Source organism: Diorhabda sublineata, chromosome 8 (assembly GCF_026230105.1).
Source record: "Diorhabda sublineata isolate icDioSubl1.1 chromosome 8, icDioSubl1.1, whole genome shotgun sequence".
NCBI lineage: Eukaryota > Metazoa > Arthropoda > Insecta > Coleoptera > Chrysomelidae > Diorhabda > Diorhabda sublineata.
This window is the reverse complement of record NC_079481.1, coordinates 8,889,625-8,914,484: the sequence shown is the minus strand read 5'-3', so window position 1 is coordinate 8,914,484 and position 24,860 is coordinate 8,889,625. Positions and strand designations below refer to the sequence as shown.

General features: G+C 31.2%; 2 protein-coding genes across 6 annotated transcripts in view; one reads left to right on the top strand and one right to left on the bottom strand.

Annotated features, from left to right (window-relative positions):
• LOC130447206 (protein hobbit) overlaps nucleotides 1-24,860 on the top strand; it is a 253,401-nt gene that overhangs the window by 195,455 nt on the left and 33,086 nt on the right. The window lies entirely within an intron of this gene.
• Nucleotides 1-24,860, bottom strand: part of LOC130447207 (tight junction protein ZO-1-like) — a 36,023-nt gene that overhangs the window by 2,157 nt on the left and 9,006 nt on the right. Inside the window, exons 2-20 of one of the 5 annotated variants that reach the window (XM_056783892.1) lie at nucleotides 14,705-14,868; nucleotides 14,416-14,648; nucleotides 13,180-13,767; nucleotides 13,060-13,126; nucleotides 11,224-11,374; nucleotides 10,549-11,167; nucleotides 10,265-10,493; nucleotides 7,641-7,818; nucleotides 7,270-7,527; nucleotides 5,502-5,717; nucleotides 5,159-5,442; nucleotides 4,143-4,346; nucleotides 2,904-3,036; nucleotides 2,536-2,843; nucleotides 2,392-2,469; nucleotides 2,054-2,330; nucleotides 1,637-1,989; nucleotides 1,135-1,175; nucleotides 463-559 (exon numbers count right to left, since the gene is read on the bottom strand). In XM_056783892.1, coding sequence (XP_056639870.1) covers nucleotides 1,148-1,175; nucleotides 1,637-1,989; nucleotides 2,054-2,330; nucleotides 2,392-2,469; nucleotides 2,536-2,843; nucleotides 2,904-3,036; nucleotides 4,143-4,346; nucleotides 5,159-5,442; nucleotides 5,502-5,717; nucleotides 7,270-7,527; nucleotides 7,641-7,818; nucleotides 10,265-10,493; nucleotides 10,549-11,167; nucleotides 11,224-11,374; nucleotides 13,060-13,126; nucleotides 13,180-13,767; nucleotides 14,416-14,648; nucleotides 14,705-14,868 — 4,368 coding nt within the window. In that variant the 3' untranslated portion in view covers nucleotides 463-559; nucleotides 1,135-1,147. Of the gene's footprint in view, nucleotides 1-256; nucleotides 560-858; nucleotides 938-1,134; nucleotides 1,176-1,636; nucleotides 1,990-2,053; nucleotides 2,331-2,391; nucleotides 2,470-2,535; nucleotides 2,844-2,903; nucleotides 3,037-4,142; nucleotides 4,347-5,158; nucleotides 5,443-5,501; nucleotides 5,718-7,269; nucleotides 7,528-7,640; nucleotides 7,819-10,264; nucleotides 10,494-10,548; nucleotides 11,168-11,223; nucleotides 11,375-13,059; nucleotides 13,127-13,179; nucleotides 13,768-14,415; nucleotides 14,649-14,704; nucleotides 14,869-24,860 lie in introns of those variants that run through there. The other 4 variants (XM_056783893.1, XM_056783890.1, XM_056783891.1 and 1 more) reach the window with 4 other exon arrangements.

Below are 24,860 nucleotides of genomic sequence, written 5' to 3'. Positions count from 1 at the left end.
AAAACGAATTTGTGGGTTAAAACATCATTAAAAACGCGATTCAGTCAAAAATTCCGAAACGTACTCAGTAAAACGATAAAAAATCTCGAATTAGTTTAACTAGTTTTTGATTAAACGGTCATTAAACATCGATACAAAACTGACACGTTGATAAAATGAGTATTAAAAAATTTTTTGAGTCGTTTCCGATCCATTTGTAATACGAGCTGTAGCAACATTTTCGATTTGGAATGATTTTGAAAAATCCGATTCTAACCTAGCATTTCTGTTGATGTCCTGCATTATTCGATTTTCGTCGACGTTCTCAGTCATCGTGTGCAGAGGAAGGAATTTTTTGTTCGTTTTCGGCGTACTTTCTCGGTTGTTATTCTTCTTCGTGAACGACAATTTTCGAAATAATTTCGGCGTGAAACCTTCGCTCTTCTGATGTTTGAACGATTGTGTTTTTGTTAGTTTGGGTGTTATTTTTGGTGAGTTAGTAGCGGATGAAGAACACCTGTTTAATTTTTGAGCTATGTTAGGCTGCGATCCGTAAAAAGCAGGCCGCTCCACCATACCCCTTGAATAACAAAAATACCATTTAGGATGTCACATTATCTATTTTTTTTATTTCAAAATCGACTCATTTACTGGGTTAAAAAAGGCGAGCGATTCGGTAACCAAGCGTTAAATCAAATTTTAGCAAAAATATAAACTACGTCAAACCAAAACAAGCTCAACTAAATTTGTAGGCATTCTAAATAAAACTACTTTTCATCGAAATGCAATTTTTGTGTTACTTTTAAGCCTTACTGTATAAAACATTTTCAAGTTTTTATATTTATTTCTCAAAAAAAAAAAAAATTACTCCTAACCGTATGAAATTCAATAAAAAGCCTTCCTTATCGATTTTGATCCTGATTTCTCTCCAATATTTCCTTTTTTTCAACTCCACCGTCTATAAATACAAATATTATGAAAAAAATTATTTTTTTACCCAAAAACCCGTTTTATCATTATTTTCTTTAAATATTTACACCAAAATTGCATAAAATATGAATAATTAATAAAAATATTTCGGTTAATAAAAATAAAATACAAATAAAAACAATTAAATTAATGATTAGTCTTAAAAACTATCCAAAAACAACGTACCACTAAATTCTATTTATATATCCAGTTTACAGTAGCTCATCCTATGCAACAAAATGTTAAAATATTAATTAAATATTTAATAATAATAAAAAAAATTAATAGGGGGCAACCAGTGTACATACATACTCGCAAATACATAAAAACAGGCTCATACATATCGACATATACGTATACTTTTATAGGAAAAATTTATGTTTGAAAAGATTTTTGTCATAATGAAAATGAGGTAGACACGTTTTTTAATAAGCCCAAAAGACAGTCTTTTAAAGACAAGTGACGGTTCAATTTGACAACAGACAGTCTCTAAAGACAAGTAACAGTTCAATTTGATAATAGACAGTCTATTAATACATACAATATATTTAATTTATTTAATAAAAAATTGCGAGGGAATGTTGACAATATATAGGTTTTCTACGATGTTTTTTTCTCCAAAATTTTTATTAGTCACAACAAAAACCTTTCCAAAACGCAATCCATCCAATTAAAAATATCCCTGTACCTCACGTTATGCCCAACGGGCTTCCTGTATAATTCGAATGCCGATCCTCTTTGTTCTCTCGAACCTTGCAGATCCACGATGGGCGGTCTGGTTTCCAAAACTTCTCCATACGAACCGTCGTGGTGTTGAGCTATGGGAGTAATTTCACTCCGACTGGCGTAGGAAATGCTCGTATGACGTCTCGGTGATTCTTGATACGGTGGAGCTAGTTCGTAGAGTCCTCCGCCGCCAGGTCCCGGAGGATATCGCGTGTTAGGATCAGCCGGGTGGTGGTAATTGTGATGAGGAGGGGTGTTGTAATAATAGTTGTGGTTATGGTGAGGCGATAGATTCATATTTTGGTTCCGTTGATCCTAAAAAAAAAAGAAAATTGTCTAATACCGTCCGACGAGATTATTTAGTGATGTATGTGCTTACGACTGGATTGCTGTGACTTTTCCCGTGATACACCGGCGGCGTTTGTACCAGGATGTCACTTCCGTATCCGGTTTGCTGTTTGTAAGGCGGTTTGTAATTTTTCGGTTTGGGCGGCGGTATCGGCTTGTAGGCGTTTCCGTTCGGGGGACCGGGATCGTAACCGTTGTGACTTCTTAACGGTGATTGTTGATGGATACTGAGGTTGGATTCTCTTAAATCTTGATGGGAGCCGCGGGTGTATTCCGGCGGCGGTTGGTGTGGGTGGGAATTATTTCGACTGGAATGGAATTTTTTTAGAAAAAATAATTGCTTCAAATAATATTTTAGCAATGACTCACCTATATTTACCGTAATCGGTTTTAGTTTCGATTAAAGACTTTCCGGGAATGTTCTGTTTGGCCGGGGACTTGGAATATCTAAAAAAAAAATTAAAAAAAACCATCTGGGATCGTTTTTTTTTATATTAATAAAGGAAAAATTACCTGTAAATATCCCTTTCGACGGATCCTCGAGGACTCGCCGGGTCCATGGGACTATCTTTTCCCAATTCCCTGGAATTTCGAGGACTATTATCTAATTGTTCGACGGTGGGTAAACCGTATTTGAGATCCATCTTGGATCCTACCCATCTGGGTCCTGTGTTATATTTCGATGGACTATTTTGGATGTTTGGAATGGCGCTGGTGTTTGAATCGATTTTTGACAATGTAGTTTTGAGATCGTCGTGGGCGTTGGGTCCTATCCTCGTGGTGGCTTGTTTATTGTAAGAATCGTAGCTCGATAGGGAATCCTTAAAAAATATTTTTTTTATATGTATATAATTTATTTCGTGTTGTTTCGTAATATTTACCGATTTTGAGTTTTGACTTCTTTCCAACGAACCCGCTTTGGCGTTAAAGTTGTTGGTTTCGTTGGCATTCGGGTCCGAATTGTCGCCGTGGGAAATCGCTTTTGTACCGAACAAACGTTCGTGGGCAGATCGTCTGAAATAAATAATTTTTTGAAAATTTCAATATAGAAAAATCGAGAATTTATAATCGTAAATATTTTGTCAAGTTCAGATAATGCAGCTGAGAAATATTACAAATCTGAACTCAAAAAGGCCATTTCAAGACAATAATAGAGTTAATAAGGCCGTTTAGGAGTAGATTAATCTTATAAAGGTCATTTTAAGACTAAATTATTAAATCAAGACCCATTATTGAACTAAATAACACTTTAAAAGGCCATTTTAGTACAATAGACTAGATAAAACTCGAAAAAGTCATTTTTAGACAAAATTAATGTCAAAACGGCCATCCAAACTAAATGAATCTCATAAAGGCTATTTTAAGACAAGATTAAATTCAAAAAAGGTATTTACGACGACATTATTCGCACAAAGGTCGTTTTAAGACTAGATGAAACTCAAAAAAGTCATTTTTAGACAAAATTAATGTCCAAAAGGCCATTCAAGACCGGATGAATCTCATAAAGGCTATTTAAAGACAAGTTTAAATTCAAAATAGGCATTTACGACGACATTAATCGCACAAAGGTCATTTTAAGACTAGATGAAACTCAAAAAAGTCATTTTTAGACAAAATTAATGTCCAAAAGGCCATTCAAGACCGGATGAATCTCATAAAGGCTATTTTACGACAAGATTAAACTCAAAAACAGACTACATTAACCGCACAAAGGTCATTTTAAAACCTAGATTAAACTCAAAAAAAGCATTTAAGATTACATTAATCGCACAAAGGTCATTTTAAGACTAGATAAAACTCAAAAGTCATTTTTAGGCAAAATTAATGTCCAAAAGGCCATTCAAGACTAGATGAATCTCATAAAGGTCATATAAAGACTAGATAAAACTCAAAAGTCTTTTTGACAATATTAATGTCAAAAAGGTCATTTAAGATTAGATGAATCTTCTAAAGGCTATTTTAAGACAAAATTAAGTTCAAAAAAGCCATTATTAGAAAATTAGACTCAAAAAGGCCATTTAAAACAAAATTAATCCAAAAAAGGTCATTTCATGACTAGTCTAAGTTGAAAAAATTCATTTTCGACCATTAGACTTAAAAAAGCCGAAACAAAAACTTACCCGTTCGGAATTTTATTAGATGTCGTCAATAACCCCATCGGTTTCACGGCTCTATCTACACGAGGAGGTAAATCCGGTACTTGACCGTAAAGTCCTTCTTTGGATGGACTCTGCTCGACACCGTGACTCTTGTGGTTGTAACCACCGTGGAGGGTACTGGCTTGTCGTTTATGTTGCATCGATTTGTCTCCATTGAAATCGCTCCTAAAAAATATTCAAATTCATTATGAATGCGAATCATCTCACACATCTTCTATCGATCCAAAAATTCAACTAATATATAGGAAAAAATAAAGAAAACGGAGACAAGTCGTACCACAAATAATTTAATATTATAAATACGTGGGGTTATATTATGATGATTAGTACTACCAATCCAAGTGTGTTACGGAGGGTAATAAAAAAGTTATGGGGACTCAAAGTGTGATAACCTAAAATAAAAGTGAAACTTAATGGTCGTTTTCGATCTTGATTTATCTGGAAATGATAATTGAAATTGTCAACGTTTTTCGACAGATTTCTTGGTTTTCTATACAGCAAAAATTGAAAGATGTCGTAGAAATAATTTAGGAAACATCGAAGGAATAGTGAAGGCATGTCGTTTACTAAATGGAGTTTACTTGAAATGACCCAGTGGCATTACAAACGTTATAAAAAAACAAAAAATTACAGATGGGCTGTTCGTTCAACGAATTAGTACAGTAAATAGACGCGTATATGTGTACAAAAATCCGTAGTATGTTACGGGGGCTATTAAAAAAGTTATGAGAACTCAAAGTGGGAATACTGAAAATAAAAGTTTGATGTATCCGGAAATAAAAGAAAGAAGAAATTGAATTTTTCAACGTTTTTCGATAGATTTTTTTTGGTTTTCTATACAGTACGAATTAAAAGAAGAAGTAGGATTGAAAATGTAATACAAACAAAATATGGACATACAACAATCGATGTACGCGCTATTAAAAAGTTACGGGGACTCGAAACGGTCTTTTAATGTCGACTCATCGTTTACTCACTTTCTTTCAGGCGAGGCGTACAAATCGTGTCTGGGATCAGGAATTTTTGTTGTATAATCCGGTTTTTGATAAGACTCGCTGGTATATAGGGTGGTACTCTTATCGTTATAGTTGATGGTTTTCCCATAGGGATTCTGTTGATCGATTCCAATGGGAATATCGGGATTGGAAAGGGCGTACGGCGCTTCTTTAACCAAAGGCGAATCGGTGGGGGTGAGTTGGGTATCCGAAGACTGCGGTTGTTGATCTTGATTATTAAAACCGTACCTGGCATCGTAATTAGGCTGAAATACATAAAAAAAATTAATACTAACGTTAAATGTTATATACTTATATAATTTACTTGATATGGAGGTAGAACGTCTGTAGTGCTGCTATCTGGCATAACAACACTGGGATCCGAACTAGCTTTAGTTAATCTACCAGCACCAGTTCCGGTTAAAGTTGGGGAAGTCGGTGGCCCGGGACTGTGTTCCAGATCGCTTTCCGGGGAACTGGCGTACGAAAGCCGCAATGAAGACATCGGAAATAGGAAATCGTCCGACAGAGATTCTTCGGGCTGTAATAACCATTTTAATCACAAGATGAATGCAAAAACACGCACATTATTTAAAAACATTGTTATACATTCAGTTAGTAAATACGACAAAATAAAGCCATGAAAATAATATACGGAGTTAACAACAATTACGTGACATCGTTAAAAAGGTTAGTACTCACACACAAAAAAAAACGTAACAGCAGCAAATATTAATTGTTTTAATGCGTCATATTTAATTACCTATTTACATCGATTTATTATTATAAATTCGGATAATTACGAAAATCATAAGGCCTGTTTCACACCAATAACAGAATTAAAGGCGTGTTCACACAAACAGGTGAATTGAGGCTTGTTTACAAAAATAAGTTCACACAAGCAAAAGAAATGAAGGATTGTTCACAAAATTAAATTAATTGAAGGCTTGTTCACACAAGGAGACAAATTAAGAGCTTGTTCACACTTATAAGGGAATGGATTAACAAAAAAATTTGCGAAATCGGTTTTTTTAATAGAAATTAATCAAATTTCGAATGAAAAAACCAGACAGAAGAAGTGAGATATATAAAAAGGTGAATTAAAGGCTTGTTCACACGAATAGACGAACTAAAGGCTTGTTCAAACAAGCCGGTGCATTAAAGGCGTGTTTACATGAACAGGCGATCTAAAGGTTTGTTCACACAATTGGACAAATTGAGGACTTTTTCATATAAGGTAACAAATTAAAGGCTTGTTCACACCTTAAAACAAAATAATTAAAAAGAAAATAAGGCGATAACGATTCCTTAATAGAATTTAATCAAATATTAGATGAAAATACTGATAAGGATATTAAATAAACAAACAGGTGAATTGAAGAAATTGTTCACACGAATAGACGAACTAAAGGCTCGTTCACACCTACAGGTAAACGAAATGACAAAAAAAAATTGTGGAAACGGCTTTTTAAATTGAAATTAGCCAAATTTCAGACAAAGAAACTATATTGAAGATATTAGGTATACAAGCAGGCAAATTAAAGGCTTGTTCACACTTAGACGAATTAAAGGCTCGTTCACACCTACAGGTAAACGAAATGACAAAAAAAATTGTGGAAACGGCTTTTTAAATTGAAATTAGCTAAATTTCAGACAAAGAAACTATATTGAAGATATTAGGTATACAAGCAGGCAAATTAAAGGCTTGTTCACACTTAGACGAATTAAAGGCTCGTTCACACCTACAGGTTAACGAATTGACAAGAAAAATTAGTAATATCTTTTTTTTTGGTTAAAATTGGATGAAACAATAAAATACAATGAAAAAAAGGTGGTTAGACTTCCCCGAAATATTCCTCTTTAATGGGATAATCCCTTAAATCGCATTTTACGATATTTTCCGAATCGTTTTGTTTTACGTCGCAATAAATCGGTTCGATCGGCGGATATTTCCCTCCCGCATTTTCCGAATTACGGAAATTCGAATTATTTTTGTCGTTATGAAAAATTTGTTTGACGTATTTGTATGGTAGGTGAAAATCATGCGTGTTAGTGGTAGTAGTAGTTTGGAAAGCGTCGCCACAACTACTTGCATTTTGTTGCGCTTCCGGCAAAATGCTATTCTGACTGGATATTCTCGACAGGTGGGAGAAGAAGAAATTTTCGGGGGGGTAGTAAGACGGGGTGGTGCGGTGGATGAATTGGGGTGAATTATACATGGATAGGGCGGATTTTCTCGAACGACTTCTCGATTGTCGGTGTCGATGCGGTAAGGAATTCGTACGGGGTGCGATAATATGCGGTTGAAGGTATATAGTAGGGTAAAATATGTCGGAATAGAAGTCTTGCACCTGCAAAAGAATTTAATTTGAAAAAAAGCTACCACCACCGCATAGCGATTATCACTTAATATCGTTTATTTTATTTTATTTTTTTGAAACGCCTCGTATAATCCGATTTTTACCTTGCTTTCCGACATCCACAAGGCTCCAGTTTGTTGTTTGTCGATTATTTCACGAACTTTTCTGTACCACGTGTCGGTGTTGTCGTTAAGGGTTATCATGGCACTGAAAATATGACTCCAAACTTTGTCCAATTTTTGACATTGTTCCAAAAGTTTCTTCGAACTTTTATGAGCCGACCTGTATAATACAAAATTCATTTAATAAAGTGAAACGTCAAAATTATCAACGATGTAATTTTTAAAACATTGAAAAATGATTAAATTTGATTCCCATCGTATAATATAGTGTTAACGGTTTGTAAATTACAACACTTTTCTTAGTGTGATTGTAGTAAACGTCAAAAATATCGATTTCATACCAATTTTTTTGTGATTAAAAGTGATTACAACTTATAAACAATCGTTTCAATACATTAGGCAACCAACATTACACTTAGATGATTCTCTGTTTTAAAGTTGATAATCATGATGTGATTTATTCTGTGAGACATGAGTGACAAGTGACGTTTTGACATTCGAACACCTAGTTTGTTATCATTTTAATATTAAACTTCAATTTAGAGAAATAAAAACATAGAAAACTCGAAAAATAAAAAATACATGATTCCTTTTATATATAGTAGACTTTTTTTCCAGTGCAGCAGTAACGGTTTGTAAATTTCAACACGGTTTTTTTAGTGTAATAGTAGTAAACGTCAAAAATATCGATTACAACTAGTCCACAATCGTTTCAATACATTAGGCAACCAACATTACACTTAGACGATTCTCTGTTTTAAAGTTGGATAATCATGATGTGATTTATTCTGTGAGACATAAGTGACAATTGATGTTTTGACATTCGAACCAGCTTTAATTTATCAATTCTGATTAAAACATTGTTAATTATGATTTAATGATAAAAACGTCCTCAATTTCTTTTTCTAGATTAACCGCAAACAATGAAAAATTATTATAAATATGAATTTTGAAACACAGTTTTTCATCTTTTTAATATTAAACTTTAATTTGGTGAAATAAAAACCTCGCAAATTCGAAAAATAGAAGATTCTCTTCAAACAAAGTTGATTTTTTTTCCTTTGTAGCAATAAAGGTTTGAACATTTTAATATTTATCTCAATGTAATTGTAATGCATGTCAAAAATATCGATTTTAAAAAATTTTGGAAAATTACCGCCATTTATTAGTATTTATAACTCATAAGTGAAAATCGATTATCATTTCTATTTTTTTTTTAAATAACCTCTGTTTTTAAATCAGCTACAAAGGATAGATAATCGTTAAATACATGAATTTTAAACCCAGTTTTTGATAATTTCAATGTTAAACTACAATTTGAAAAGATTACAACTTTCAAAACTTGAAAAATTAAAAAAATACGATTCCAATCATACAAAGTCAATTGTTTTCATAGTGTAGCAATAACGGTGACATTTTTCTCAGTGTAATTGTAGTGAATATCAAAAGTATCGATTTTAAAAGATTTTTTTACAATTAAAAGTGATTGAATCTGATAATTAATCATCAACAATAATTTTATATATACACTAGCCAGCAAAATGACAATTAATTTTGAATAATTTTTGTAAATTCGTATAAAAATATCTATTTTTATTTTAAACTGCCCTAGTAAACAAACTCGAGAGTTTTTAAATTTGAGTAACAGGAAACGTCGATTTAGAACAGGGATGAAGGTTTCGAAGAATATTCGTATTACATATATGATCGAACATCCCTTAAGAAGACCTGATTCAAGTAAACATCATCATCTACGAGATATCAGAAAATTGCTACAAACACAGCTACGGGAAACAAAAAGACTCAGAATTTGATTTGTGACCAAAAGTCCCAAAACATCATAGAACCAAGTCAAAGCCACTTCGTTTAGGGCTGATGGATGTCGAACAAGAGTTCTTAACTCAAATAGAACCAGATAGACAAGAATTTACTTCCAAAACATCAATTTATTTGATTGTTATTAATAAAGGCAGTTTAACAACATAAAATAGATCCCACAAGAACATGTGGTACCATTTGGTTCTTAATGTGACGGGAATTGAAACTGTGGATTGGCCAACAGATAATCCCGATCTTAATCCAATCGAGAATGTTTGAGACATGATCTACCGCCGTTTTCAATAGCTTCCTAACAGGACATGGACATTTACGATGCTTTCCAGAGAAAGTAGAAAATTAAAAAACGTGTTGTGTTAAAAGGAAGAAGACTTGGTTAAACTGATCATCTCTTGGTGTGCACAGTGGTAATCTTCAACAACGTGAAGTGGCTTAATCATTGAAGAAATTATCATACGAAGGTATCAAGGTAAAAGAGAACCATATAACAAGGACCAAACCTTCCAAAGATGGTAGAATAGATGAGACTAGTAAGGAGGGCGTTATTTTTGTTAAAAGGGAGATTTTGGTCTACAAGTAATTATTGAAAAGGAGAAGAAGATCGAAGAAATGGAATAAACCAGAACAACTACGAAGGCTTCGAAGGGACCAAGATTATTATATACCAGGGACTATACCAAAGTAATACTAAATCGGGACAACCGGGTGGATCCCAAAGAGGTGTAGTGAGTCGAACAATGTTCGAGGATCAAAATGGCGGTTATACTAACTTGGGTAGCCCCTGTCGCAGTTGTTTGACGACGATTTTCGTTTCAGCTTTGAAGAATACAACTATGGGGTACATTTGAGCGTAATTCAATCTTTCGACGGCGTTCGGTGTTATATCGAGCAGCGCGTGTTTCCCCGTCGATATGGCGTCTCGTATGGCGGATAATCTGATTATATTGGCATTCGATAAGGATTTACTCGATTTACTGTTCACCTCGGACGTATCCAATTCTAAAAATGAAAATTAAATAAAAATAAAGAAAATATGGATCTTGAGAAAACTTACGTGGCGAAATGAATTTATCGGGAAAATCTTTGAGCAATTTGTCTCTGGCGACATCGGCGATCGGTCCGAACATGATGACGGGTCTGGTGAAACCGGGATGTTTGAGAACGACCCTCTCGTAGGCGGGAAATTTGGATACCGTATCCGAGAAAAGTAGATCGTCCCAATGTTCTTTTCCCAAACTTTTCGATCGCCTGTTCGAGCTTCTTCGTCTTTTGAAGAAGCTCCCTCTGGATTCGTTGGCGGACATTTCTTTTTTCGTGGCGTTGAATTGAGCGGTGGCTAATTCTTCGGCGCGCGACTTGTTCGGGATGATGCCCTTTTGGACTTGTTGGTTGTTGCGACCTATCCTGAAGACTTGCCAACAACCGACGACGCCGTTGTACAGGGTGTCGATAACGTGGAAAACGTCGCCGGATCTGAAGGGCATTTCGCCCTTGGCGGGGTTGTCGTAATGGAAATGGGTTTTTATGTAAAAACTGTCGCCTTTTTGGGACGCCACTATACTGTCGTATTCCTCTTTGCAAAATTGCACGATGAGTTCGATTCGATCTTGAAGGCTCAACAAAAACAGGACGGCTTCTTCGCGCGTCACTCCCCCCATGTCCATATCATTTACCTAAATAAACATTCATTTAGAAATTATTCCGCAACTAATCTCCTAGATGTCGCTACCTTCAATATCTTATCTCCCGGTTGTAGACCCTGCAAAGATGCCGGACTGCCGGGTTGGACGGCGGTTACGAAGATGCCGGCGAAATTGCCTCCCGTCAATCTTATACCCACAGACCCCTCTTTGAGGAACGTGATGAAACGCGCATCGGGTCTGAAAATATATCGTATTACCCTCGTAAATACTCGATCTTATATGAGTGCTACAAGGATGTAAAATTTATGAGAGTCTAGATACGAAAAATGGTCATTGATGTTCTGGATTCTTCTTCCAGAACGAACTAAACATCTTACAATTTATATAATTGAAATAATTCTCGCTTTAAATTGTTCTAAAATGTTCTAGAATAATCTAGGAAACAAAAAACTAAATTTAAATTAATCCCGAAAGATTCCAAACGGTTTTAAGGCAATTTGGAGCGATACCTAATGGTATAGACTGTTATAAGATGTTCTAGAACGATCTAAAAAACACTAAATCGATCTCAAATTGGTCAAAAAACATTCAAAGGGGTCTAGACTATTCTAAAAGGCCATGAAAATCCCCAAAAACGATCTTGAGACTTATAAATTTGATTTAAATAGTTTAAAACAGTTATAAATGATGTTGGACTGTTCTAAAATGTTCTAGAACGATCTAAGAAACATTAAATTAAACTCAAATTAGTCAAAAAATATTCAAAGAAGTCTAGGCTACTCCAAAATGCCATGAAAATTTCGAAAAATGATCTTGAGAGCTACCAACTTGATTTAAATAGTTAAAGACATTTATAAATGATGTTGGACTGTTCTAAAATGGTCTAGAACGATCTAAAAAACACTAAATCGATCTCAAATTGGTCAAAAAACATTCAAAGGGGTCTAGACTGTTCTAAAAGGCCATGAAAATTCCAAAAAACGATCTTGAGACTTATAAATTTGATTTAAATAGTTTAAAACAGTTATAAATGATGTTGGACTGTTCTAAAATGTTCTAGAACGATCTAAAAAACACTAAATCGATTTCAAATTGGTCAAAAAACATTCAAAGGGGTCTAGACTGTTCTAAAAGGCCATGAAAATTCCAAAAAACGATCTTGAGACTTATAAATTTGATTTAAATAGTTTAAAACAGTTATAAATGATGTTGGACTGTTCTAAAATGTTCTAGAACGATCTAAAAAACACTAAATCGATCTCAAATTGGTCAAAAAATATTCAAAGGGGTCTAGACTATTCTAAAGAGCCATGAAAATTTCAAACTTGATCTTGAGACTTACAAATTTGATTTAAATAGTTTAAAACAGTTATAAATGATGTTGGACTGTTCTAAAATGTTCTAGAACGATCTAAAACACGATAAATTGAATTTACATTAATCCTGAAAGATTCCAAAGGATCCAGAGTATTCTAAATTGTCCTAAACATTTCGGAAAATGATCTTAAAAGAATCAAATTTGGTTAAAACATTTCAAAATAATTTGGATTCGTTCCTAATACAGACTGATCTAAAATGTTCTAGAACGATCTAAAAAACACTAAATCGAGCTCAAATTCGTCAAAAACATTCAAAGGGGTCTAGACTATTCTAAAAGGCCATAAAAATTTCAGAAAATGATCTTGAGAGCTACAAACTTGATTTTTAATATTTTTAATGAGTTCGAAATGATTCTCAAGGGTGTAGATTGTTCTAGAAACTTCTAGAATTATCTGAAAGGCACTAAAATGAGTTAAAATTAGTCATAAAATATTCAAGTGTGTAGATTATCGCAATAATTTGGAAAAACGATTTTCAAAGTTCTAAACTTAAGTTTGGATCAGTTTAAAATGATTTTAGTGGATATAGTTTTGTCGACTTACATGGGCTGTTTCGTCTTCTGAATAATCGGATCATCTTCAAACATCTGCCTACGGCTACTGTAATAATCTGTAAGGAAATTTTGATTACGAAAACGTCAATTGAAATCGATGCTTTTATACCTTCTGTTCTTGGGGGAGGCGGTCTGGGCGGTTCGTCTCTACCTTTCAACAATCCGTATCCGGAAATACTGTTTCTGTTTTCCAGCTGATTGAGGTTAGCTTCGGAAAGCGGTCCTCTGGATCGACCTCTCGGCGCAAGATTGCTCTTTTCATCCGGAAGAGAATTGGGGCCACTGTTCTGGTCCAATTTCTCTTCGAACCCTCCGTTTTGATTCAAATTGGGGTTTCTGGTGGGCGGTTGGACGTACAGATTTTGATTGGAATAACTTTGATGACCGGAAGTTAAAAAATCGTCGCCCTTATAAAAATTATTAACCGCTCCCGTGGTACTGATGGAACTTTGCGCTTGATGGGATCCGTTGGAATTGAATCCGAATTCTCTAGCTACGGTTATCTGTAATTTATCCTTCGAACCGTCGATGATTTTTTTCGCTTCCTTCAACGACATCATATCGTTGCAATTTGTATTATTCAACTTCGTTACGAAATCGCCGATTTCCAATAATTGATTCGAATTCAACAACTGATCTCTCGCTTTCGTCGATATTTCTTTTACGAATAACTTGCAACCGAGCACTATACCGAAATCTAGAACAAAAATCGAAAAAATAGTGAAAAGATCGATTCAGGACAAGAAATTAATGACAACGATGCTATCGAAGTTTCCAGATGATGGTTTAATACGTAGATGTCAAAGGACGAGAATAATTCAATGGATGCAAACACAAAAGACACAAATGGAGAAATTCGATCGATACAGGATCACTAGGAGCTTCCAGACAAAGACTAAGATGTTGGAGTCGATTAGAGGACAAGAATAAAGCAACAGATGCAAATACAGAAGACACAAATGGAGAAATTCGATCGATACAGGATCACTAGGAGCTTCCAGACAAAGACTAAGATGTTGGAGTCGATTAGAGGACAAGAATAAAGCAACAGATGCAAATACAGAAGGCACAGATGAAGAAATTCGATCGATTCAGGATGACTAGAAGTTTCCAGACAAAGGCTAAGATGTTGCAGTCGATAAGAAGACAAGAATAAAGCAACTGATGCAAATACAGAAGGCACAGATGGAGAAAATCTGGAATTTGAAAGAGAAGGAAATGTACAACTAATTCATTTATATACAGGACGTCTTCAGTCCAAAAAAAGTAAATTTCTTCACTTCATTCGATTTAAACATCTAGATTTGTAAAATTCGGAAAAAAATCTAGAATCATCGATAATTACCTTCTTTTTTGGAATTTTTTGTCAACGTAACTTTGGCGGTAAGCGAATTGTTTGCTAAAGAAGTCAATTGTGGACCATTGAAAGATGCACTGTGCGCGTGACTGTGTTGAATCGTTCTTCTTTTTATCACCAACATGACAGTATCCCCGGAATCCCTGAGGACTTGAACGGCTGTAGCGTAATCCACATTTTGAAGGGAAATTCCGTTTACTGATATTATCCGATCGTTGACTCTGCGATAAAAATATTTTTGATACATTTGAATTTTCGGAAATGGTATTCCACTTACTGCAACAGCCTTTCGGCTGGACCTGATGCGAGGACGTCGCTGACCGCTATACTAGGATCGCCCGATGCGAAATGGGGATTATCTCTACCACCGGAAACCGCTATCCCGAATCCATAACCCGGCACCCTCGTCACGCTTATCTGTTTATACTCCCAACCTCTTTCCTGTAAAAACAAAACGTAAACCAGTCGATATGTAATTTAACGCCGCGCGTCAACAACAGAGCCCGTTTCCAAGAATTTTTGGTACGGTTTCCACACTTTGGTTGTTAAAATTCGTAGATACGATGTAAAAACGGTGAATCTCATTTTGAAAACGCGTTTACTGGATGAGCACGTGTTATCATGATTGTTTGAAGCGTTATCAGATTTATTCAGACCTCTGTATAGTACAATAAAAACCTAAATAATTCGGTGATTAAAAATTTTCTTGTGCGGCAAATTTTCAAAATTAATGCCTAAAAATTTAACATATAACATCGAAATTCGGTAAAAGTGGTTACGTATTTTTGACAGGTAGCGTATATGAATTCCACGAGGCAAGTTTTTTTTTCGTGTATAAAATAACGAACCGTATATTCAAGGTCGTCGTCTAAACATTTTTGAACATTTTGCTGGTTACTAGTTCAAGTAGAACTGGTTGATAATTGTTTGTTTAAGTTTATTTAAGTGGTCAGATATACTCGACATTTAAAAATATTTATAACAATATTTGAAATGAATAATTACTCGTAGTAAAGTAATTACATCATTTTAATATTATTTATATCCCAATATCGAAAAAATTTACTACAAAAAACAATTTTACGTCTAGAAATCGACGAAATTTCGAGAAAAACAAAATAAACAACATTAAGTTTATAGTACTAATTACCGGTGCAATACGATAAATAGATTAATCTTTTTAATGAATAGAATAGCTGTCCATGGCGAAATAAATTTCTTTTAAACGTTATAAATATTCATTAATTTGGAAAATGAGGCGTTTCGCTTCAACAATTCTTGATGACTTAATGAGGTTTTAACAATTAAATGAAGATGGTTGTCTTGTAATAATTATAACGACGAGACAGTCAAGGGTCATTTCGTTTTTAATTTCACAGTTCGTGGAATCCAATAAGCTGACAATGAATATAACTAGACGAAAATAAAACACGTGCGTGGAAAATTTTCGTTCATTTTTATATTTTTATCTTTAAACTTTTCCCGTTTTTCACTTTGAAAATAATGGAGGAAAACTGTCCGTTTTGTCGTTTGGCTCCCGGATGACCCACCCACGTCTATAAATCAGTAGCTGGTTATCCCGAAATCGATTCTTTGTGGATGTAATTGCGTCTGTATTCTTAAAATTTCTCAATAGTTGGGGTCGTTTATCTCGACATTCGATAACGGTTCGTCGGTCGATCTTTCAATAGACAATAACCAACGAGATTAGTTCAGTGCAGCGTAAACGCGTCGGTCAAAATAACAGGGTTGAACTTATTATACAAATAAACAACGATATTACAGCCCCAAAATCAAATTTCTAAACAACTAAGAAAATTGTTAGAAAAATCGGTAAAAGATGATGTGCGTAAACTGATCATCGAGTAAAACTCAGGTATACTTGGACCGGGATTCCCAATTTAAAGGTTTTCCTCCCAAATTAAGGAAAAAGATATTTTTGTGGGTTTAATGTCGATGTGTATGATTCCAAAAAATCAGAATCTGAATAGAATGATTTGTTACTTGAAATTTTCGATAATTTATAAATTTTAGGGATTTTTGATTGGAGCTTTGACATTCAAAAAGATTTGTTCGCCTCGGATCTATGCATTTAAACCCAAATTTAACAATAATCGATTGTTTTAGTGTTTCAAAACGATCCAAATCCAACAAAAGTTGTTCGCAGCAAATGTTCGCATATTTTTTCAAAAACCAACTGAACATATCGTCACTGTTCTATTAGAACAACATAGAATGTTCAATTCTGAATGGAACACCAGCAATTGTTTTCTAGAAGTGTTTGAAAAAATCAGGGTAACCGATCGCAGAAGACGAATAATTCACCACCGCAACATCAGTTCAATCAGAAACGTTTTTGAACAGTCAAAACATCGAATTGATGCTTCATCTACCGTATAGTCCTTATTTGGTAGACGATGATTTCTTTTTATTCCCGTAGATCAAAAATAAATTGCGCGGTCAACGGTTTTGTACACCTGAAGACTCACAGGTTTTGGAGGTACCTCAATCAAAATGGAAATTTGTTTTGAATAATTTTAACTTCAAATTTGAATTGTACGTGTTGAAAAATAAGATTTAGTCGATTCCTAATCACTAATTTTCGTATCGGATCGCGTGAAAACTTTTAATGTGTCTCAAGTACCTAAGAAAATCGAACTAAACGGATTAGTGAACCAGAACTTTGATGTTAACATATTTCGATTACGTATTTAAAATGTCATATTGACATACCAAATTATTGATTTAGTGAACGCCTACGAGATGGATTTAAAGCAATGAATCGATAATAATCTTTAGTGCTTTATATATTGAACGTGATATGTCGAATAATTTTAGAACAATATACGTTGGTTATCTTAGACTAACCCTCGTATTTATTTAAAACTTTATAGTAGCTCGTTTACTAAAATTAAAAGCAGTAAATAATAGACTTTGTAACTAAAAAATAAAACAGGTGCACGAGGGATCATATATCTAGGCGTGTGTATTTCGGGATCGAAAAATTTGAATTTTCAAAGTAGGTAATTGGAAAATTTAGTCACAAATCTTTGTAATTTTACGACATGGACAAGTGCCAATCGTTTTTCGTTAGCGTGTGATACGCGACGTTATTTAAAACACAAATTATCGTATCTAATCGATAAATAATATTGTTTATATTAATTTTAGACATTTTACGAAAGGAAAATTGACAACAAATCTCTTTACAAAAGCTCTTCTATTTTAAAAATTGTTTACGTAAAACTGGATATTATAGTATCGTATCGGGAATAAATTTTATGTTATAAGGGGCACTCAACTTGCATACATTTCCCATTATCAGGATATCAATTCTCATTAAATTCGAATGGGAATTTTCCGAGAGAAAAATCTATAGAAGAGAACATCGAAATATTCTCATATAAACATCGTATCGTAAATAATCTTATGTAATACAGTAGCGTATCAAAAAAAGGAATTTAAATAAGGCTCCTAATTTAAAATTAGTTTGTTTAATAAAGACAGATGAAAATTTGACGTTTCGACTTCTTTTTTATCAAAATTTATGGTCTAGTCTATAAGTTTGTTTTACAATTTTTGAAAGACAGATGAAAATTTGACGTTTCGACTTCTTTTTTATCAAAATTTATGGTCTAGTCTATAAGTTTGTTTTATAATTTTTGAAAGACAGATGAAAATTTGACGTTTCGACTTCTTTTTTATCAAAATTTATGGTTTAGTCTATAAGTTTGTTTTATAATTTTTGAAAGACAGATGAAAATTTGACGTTTCGACTTCTTTTTTATCAAAATTTATGGTTTAGTCTATAAGTTTGTTTTATAATTTTTGAAAGACAGATGAAAATTTGACGTTTCGACTTCTTTTTTATCAAAATTTATGGTCTAGTCTATAAGTTTGTTTTACAATTTTTGAAAGACAGATGAAAATTTGACGTTTCGACTTCTTTTTTATCAAAATTTATAGTCTAGTCTATAAGTTTGTTTTACAATTTTTGAAAGACAGATGAAAATTTGACGTTTCGACTTCTTTTTTATCAAAATTTATGGTTTAGTCTATAAGTTTGTTTTATAATTTTTGAAAGACAGATGAAAATTTGACGTTTCGACTTCTTTTTTATCAAAATTTATGGTTTAGTCTATGTTTGTTTTAAAATTTTTGAAAGACAGATGAAAATTTGACGTTTCGACTTCTTTTTTATCAAAATTTATAGTCTAGTCTATAAGTTTGTTTTACAATTTTTGAAAGACAGATGAAAATTTGACGTTTCGACTTCTTTTTTATCAAAATTTATGGTTTAGTCTATAAGTTTGTTTTATAATTTTTGAAAGACAGATGAAAATTTGACGTTTCGACTTCTTTTTTATCAAAATTTATGGTCTAGTCTATAAGTTTGTTTTATAATTTTTGAAAGACAGATGAAAATTTGACGTTTCGACTTCTTTTTTATCAGAATTTATGTTTTAGTCTATAAGTTTGTTTTATAATTTTTGAAAGACAGATGAAAATTTGACGTTTCGACTTCTTTTTTATCAAAATTTATGGTTTAGTCTATAAGTTTGTTTTATAATTTTTGAAAGACAGATGAAAATTTGACGTTTCGACTTCTTTTTTATCAGAATTTATGTTTTAGTCTATAAGTTTGTTTTATAATTTTTGAAAGACAGATGAAAATTTGACGTTTCGACTTCTTTTTTATCAGAATTTATGTTTTAGTCTATAAGTTTGTTTTATAATTTTTGAAAGACAGATGAAAATTTGACGTTTCGACTTCTTTTTTATCAGAATTTATGTTTTAGTCTATAAGTTTGTTTTATAATTTTTGAAAGACAGATGAAAATTTGACGTTTCGACTTCTTTTTTATCAGAATTTATGTTTTAGTCTATAAGTTTGTTTTATAATTTTTGAAAGACAGATGAAAATTTGACGTTTCGACTTCTTTTTTATCAAAATTTATGGTTTAGTCTATAAGTTTGTTTTATAATTTTTGAAAGACAGATGAAAATTTGACGTTTCGACTTCTTTTTTATCAGAATTTATGTTTTAGTCTATAAGTTTGTTTTATAATTTTTGAAAGACAGATGAAAATTTGACGTTTCGACTTCTTTTTTATCAAAATTTATGGTTTAGTCTATAAGTTTGTTTTATAATTTTTGAAAGACAGATGAAAATTTGACGTTTCGACTTCTTTTTTATCAAAATTTATGGTCTAGTCTATAAGTTTGTTTTATAATTTTTGAAAGACAGATGAAAATTTGACGTTTCGACATCTTTTTTATCAAAATTTATGGTTTAGTCTATAAGTTTGTTTTATAATTTTTGAAAGACAGATGAAAATTTGACGTTTCGACTTCTTTTTTATCAGAATTTATGTTTTAGTCTATAAGTTTGTTTTATAATTTTTGAGAGACAGATGAAAATTTGACGTTTCGACTTCTTTTTTATCAAAATTTATGGTCTAGTCTATAAGTTTGTTTTATAATTTTTGAAAGACAGATGAAAATTTGACGTTTCGACTTCTTTTTTATCAGAATTTATGTTTTAGTCTATAAGTTTGTTTTATAATTTTTGAGAGACAGATGAAAATTTGACGTTTCGACTTCTTTTTTATCAAAATTTATAGTCTAGTCTATAAGTTTGTTTTACAATTTTTGAAAGACAGATGAAAATTTGACGTTTCGACTTCTTTTTTATCAAAATTTATGGTTTAGTCTATAAGTTTGTTTTATAATTTTTGAAAGACAGATGAAAATTTGACGTTTCGACTTCTTTTTTATCAAAATTTATGGTTTAGTCTATGTTTGTTTTAAAATTTTTGAAAGACAGATGAAAATTTGACGTTTCGACTTCTTTTTTATCAAAATTTATGGTCTAGTCTATAAGTTTGTTTTACAATTTTTGAAAGACAGATGAAAATTTGACGTTTCGACTTCTTTTTTATCAAAATTTATAGTCTAGTCTATAAGTTTGTTTTACAATTTTTGAAAGACAGATGAAAATTTGACGTTTCGACTTCTTTTTTATCAAAATTTATGGTTTAGTCTATAAGTTTGTTTTATAATTTTTGAAAGACAGATGAAAATTTGACGTTTCGACTTCTTTTTTATCAAAATTTATGGTTTAGTCTATGTTTGTTTTAAAATTTTTTAAAAAAAGATGAAAATTTGACGTTTCGACTTCTTTTTTATCAAAATTTATAGTCTAGTCTATAAGTTTGTTTTACAATTTTTGAAAGACAGATGAAAATTTGACGTTTCGACTTCTTTTTTATCAAAATTTATGGTTTAGTCTATAAGTTTGTTTTATAATTTTTGAAAGACAGATGAAAATTTGACGTTTCGACTTCTTTTTTATCAAAATTTATGGTCTAGTCTATAAGTTTGTTTTACAATTTTTGAAAGACAGATGAAAATTTGACGTTTCGACTTCTTTTTTATCAAAATTTATAGTCTAGTCTATAAGTTTGTTTTACAATTTTTGAAAGACAGATGAAAATTTGACGTTTCGACTTCTTTTTTATCAAAATTTATGGTTTAGTCTATAAGTTTGTTTTATAATTTTTGAAAGACAGATGAAAATTTGACGTTTCGACTTCTTTTTTATCAAAATTTATGGTTTAGTCTATAAGTTTGTTTTATAATTTTTGAAAGACAGATGAAAATTTGACGTTTCGACTTCTTTTTTATCAAAATTTATGGTTTAGTCTATAAGTTTGTTTTATAATTTTTGAAAGACAGATGAAAATTTGACGTTTCGACTTCTTTTTTATCAAAATTTATAGTCTAGTCTATAAGTTTGTTTTACAATTTTTGAAAGACAGATGAAAATTTGACGTTTCGACTTCTTTTTTATCAAAATTTATGGTTTAGTCTATAAGTTTGTTTTATAATTTTTGAAAGACAGATGAAAATTTGACGTTTCGACTTCTTTTTTATCAAAATTTATGGTTTAGTCTATGTTTGTTTTAAAATTTTTGAAAGACAGATGAAAATTTGACGTTTCGACTTCTTTTTTATCAAAATTTATAGTCTAGTCTATAAGTTTGTTTTACAATTTTTGAAAGACAGATGAAAATTTGACGTTTCGACTTCTTTTTTATCAAAATTTATGGTTTAGTCTATAAGTTTGTTTTATAATTTTTGAAAGACAGATGAAAATTTGACGTTTCGACTTCTTTTTTATCAAAATTTATGGTCTAGTCTATAAGTTTGTTTTACAATTTTTGAAAGACAGATGAAAATTTGACGTTTCGACTTCTTTTTTATCAAAATTTATAGTCTAGTCTATAAGTTTGTTTTACAATTTTTGAAAGACAGATGAAAATTTGACGTTTCGACTTCTTTTTTATCAAAATTTATGGTTTAGTCTATAAGTTTGTTTTATAATTTTTGAAAGACAGATGAAAATTTGACGTTTCGACTTCTTTTTTATCAAAATTTATGGTTTAGTCTATAAGTTTGTTTTATAATTTTTGAAAGACAGATGAAAATTTGACGTTTCGACTTCTTTTTTATCAAAATTTATGGTTTAGTCTATAAGTTTGTTTTATAATTTTTGAAAGACAGATGAAAATTTGACGTTTCGACTTCTTTTTTATCAAAATTTATGGTTTAGTCTATAAGTTTGTTTTATAATTTTTGAAAGACAGATGAAAATTTGACGTTTCGACTTCTTTTTTATCAAAATTTATGGTTTAGTCTATAAGTTTGTTTTACAATTTTTGAAAGACAGATGAAAATTTGACGTTTCGACTTCTTTTTTATCAAAATTTATGGTTTAGTCTATAAGTTTGTTTTATAATTTTTGAAAGACAGATGAAAATTTGACGTTTCGACTTCTTTTTTATCAAAATTTATGGTCTAGTCTATAAGTTTGTTTTACAATTTTTGAAAGACAGATGAAAATTTGACGTTTCGACTTCTTTTTTATCAAAATTTATAGTCTAGTCTATAAGTTTGTTTTACAATTTTTGAAAGACAGATGAAAATTTGACGTTTCGACTTCTTTTTTATCAAAATTTATGGTTTAGTCTATAAGTTTGTTTTATAATTTTTGAAAGACAGATGAAAATTTGACGTTTCGACTTCTTTTTTATCAAAATTTATGGTTTAGTCTATAAGTTTGTTTTATAATTTTTGAAAGACAGATGAAAATTTGACGTTTCGACTTCTTTTTTATCAAAATTTATGGTTTAGTCTATAAGTTTGTTTTATAATTTTTGAAAGACAGATGAAAATTTGACGTTTCGACTTCTTTTTTATCAAAATTTATGGTCTAGTCTATAAGTTTGTTTTACAATTTTTGAAAGACAGATGAAAATTTGACGTTTCGACTTCTTTTTTATCAAAATTTATAGTCTAGTCTATAAGTTTGTTTTACAATTTTTGAAAGACAGATGAAAATTTGACGTTTCGACTTCTTTTTTATCAAAATTTATGGTTTAGTCTATAAGTTTGTTTTATAATTTTTGAAAGACAGATGAAAATTTGACGTTTCGACTTCTTTTTTATCAAAATTTATGGTTTAGTCTATAAGTTTGTTTTATAATTTTTGAAAGACAGATGAAAATTTGACGTTTCGACTTCTTTTTTATCAAAATTTATGGTCTAGTCTATAAGTTTGTTTTACAATTTTTGAAAGACAGATGAAAATTTGACGTTTCGACTTCTTTTTTATCAAAATTTATAGTCTAGTCTATAAGTTTGTTTTACAATTTTTGAAAGACAGATGAAAATTTGACGTTTCGACTTCTTTTTTATCAAAATTTATGGTTTAGTCTATAAGTTTGTTTTATAATTTTTGAAAGACAGATGAAAATTTGACGTTTCGACTTCTTTTTTATCAAAATTTATGGTTTAGTCTATGTTTGTTTTAAAATTTTTGAAAGACAGATGAAAATTTGACGTTTCGACTTCTTTTTTATCAAAATTTATGGTTTAGTCTATAAGTTTGTTTTATAATTTTTGAAAGACAGATGAAAATTTGACGTTTCGACTTCTTTTTTATCAAAATTTATGGTCTAGTCTATAAGTTTGTTTTACAATTTTTGAAAGACAGATGAAAATTTGACGTTTCGACTTCTTTTTTATCAAAATTTATAGTCTAGTCTATAAGTTTGTTTTACAATTTTTGAAAGACAGATGAAAATTTGACGTTTCGACTTCTTTTTTATCAAAATTTATGGTTTAGTCTATAAGTTTGTTTTATAATTTTTGAAAGACAGATGAAAATTTGACGTTTCGACTTCTTTTTTATCAAAATTTATGGTTTAGTCTATGTTTGTTTTAAAATTTTTGAAAGACAGATGAAAATTTGACGTTTCGACTTCTTTTTTATCAAAATTTATAGTCTAGTCTATAAGTTTGTTTTACAATTTTTGAAAGACAGATGAAAATTTGACGTTTCGACTTCTTTTTTATCAAAATTTATGGTTTAGTCTATAAGTTTGTTTTATAATTTTTGAAAGACAGATGAAAATTTGACGTTTCGACTTCTTTTTTATCAAAATTTATGGTCTAGTCTATAAGTTTGTTTTACAATTTTTGAAAGACAGATGAAAATTTGACGTTTCGACTTCTTTTTTATCAAAATTTATAGTCTAGTCTATAAGTTTGTTTTACAATTTTTGAAAGACAGATGAAAATTTGACGTTTCGACTTCTTTTTTATCAAAATTTATGGTTTAGTCTATAAGTTTGTTTTATAATTTTTGAAAGACAGATGAAAATTTGACGTTTCGACTTCTTTTTTATCAAAATTTATGGTTTAGTCTATAAGTTTGTTTTATAATTTTTGAAAGACAGATGAAAATTTGACGTTTCGACTTCTTTTTTATCAAAATTTATGGTCTAGTCTATAAGTTTGTTTTACAATTTTTGAAAGACAGATGAAAATTTGACGTTTCGACTTCTTTTTTATCAAAATTTATAGTCTAGTCTATAAGTTTGTTTTACAATTTTTGAAAGACAGATGAAAATTTGACGTTTCGACTTCTTTTTTATCAAAATTTATGGTTTAGTCTATAAGTTTGTTTTATAATTTTTGAAAGACAGATGAAAATTTGACGTTTCGACTTCTTTTTTATCAAAATTTATGGTTTAGTCTATGTTTGTTTTAAAATTTTTGAAAGACAGATGAAAATTTGACGTTTCGACTTCTTTTTTATCAAAATTTATGGTTTAGTCTATGTTTGTTTTAAAATTTTTGAAAGACAGATGAAAATTTGACGTTTCGACTTCTTTTTTATCAAAATTTATGGTCGAGTCTATAAGTTTGTTTTAAAATTTTTGAAAGACAGATGAAAATTTGACGTTTCGACTTCTTTTTTATCAAAATTTATGGTCTAGTCTATAAGTTTGATTTATAATTTTTGAAAGACAGATGAAAATTTGACGTTTCGACTTATTTTTTATCAAAATTTATGGTCTAGTCTA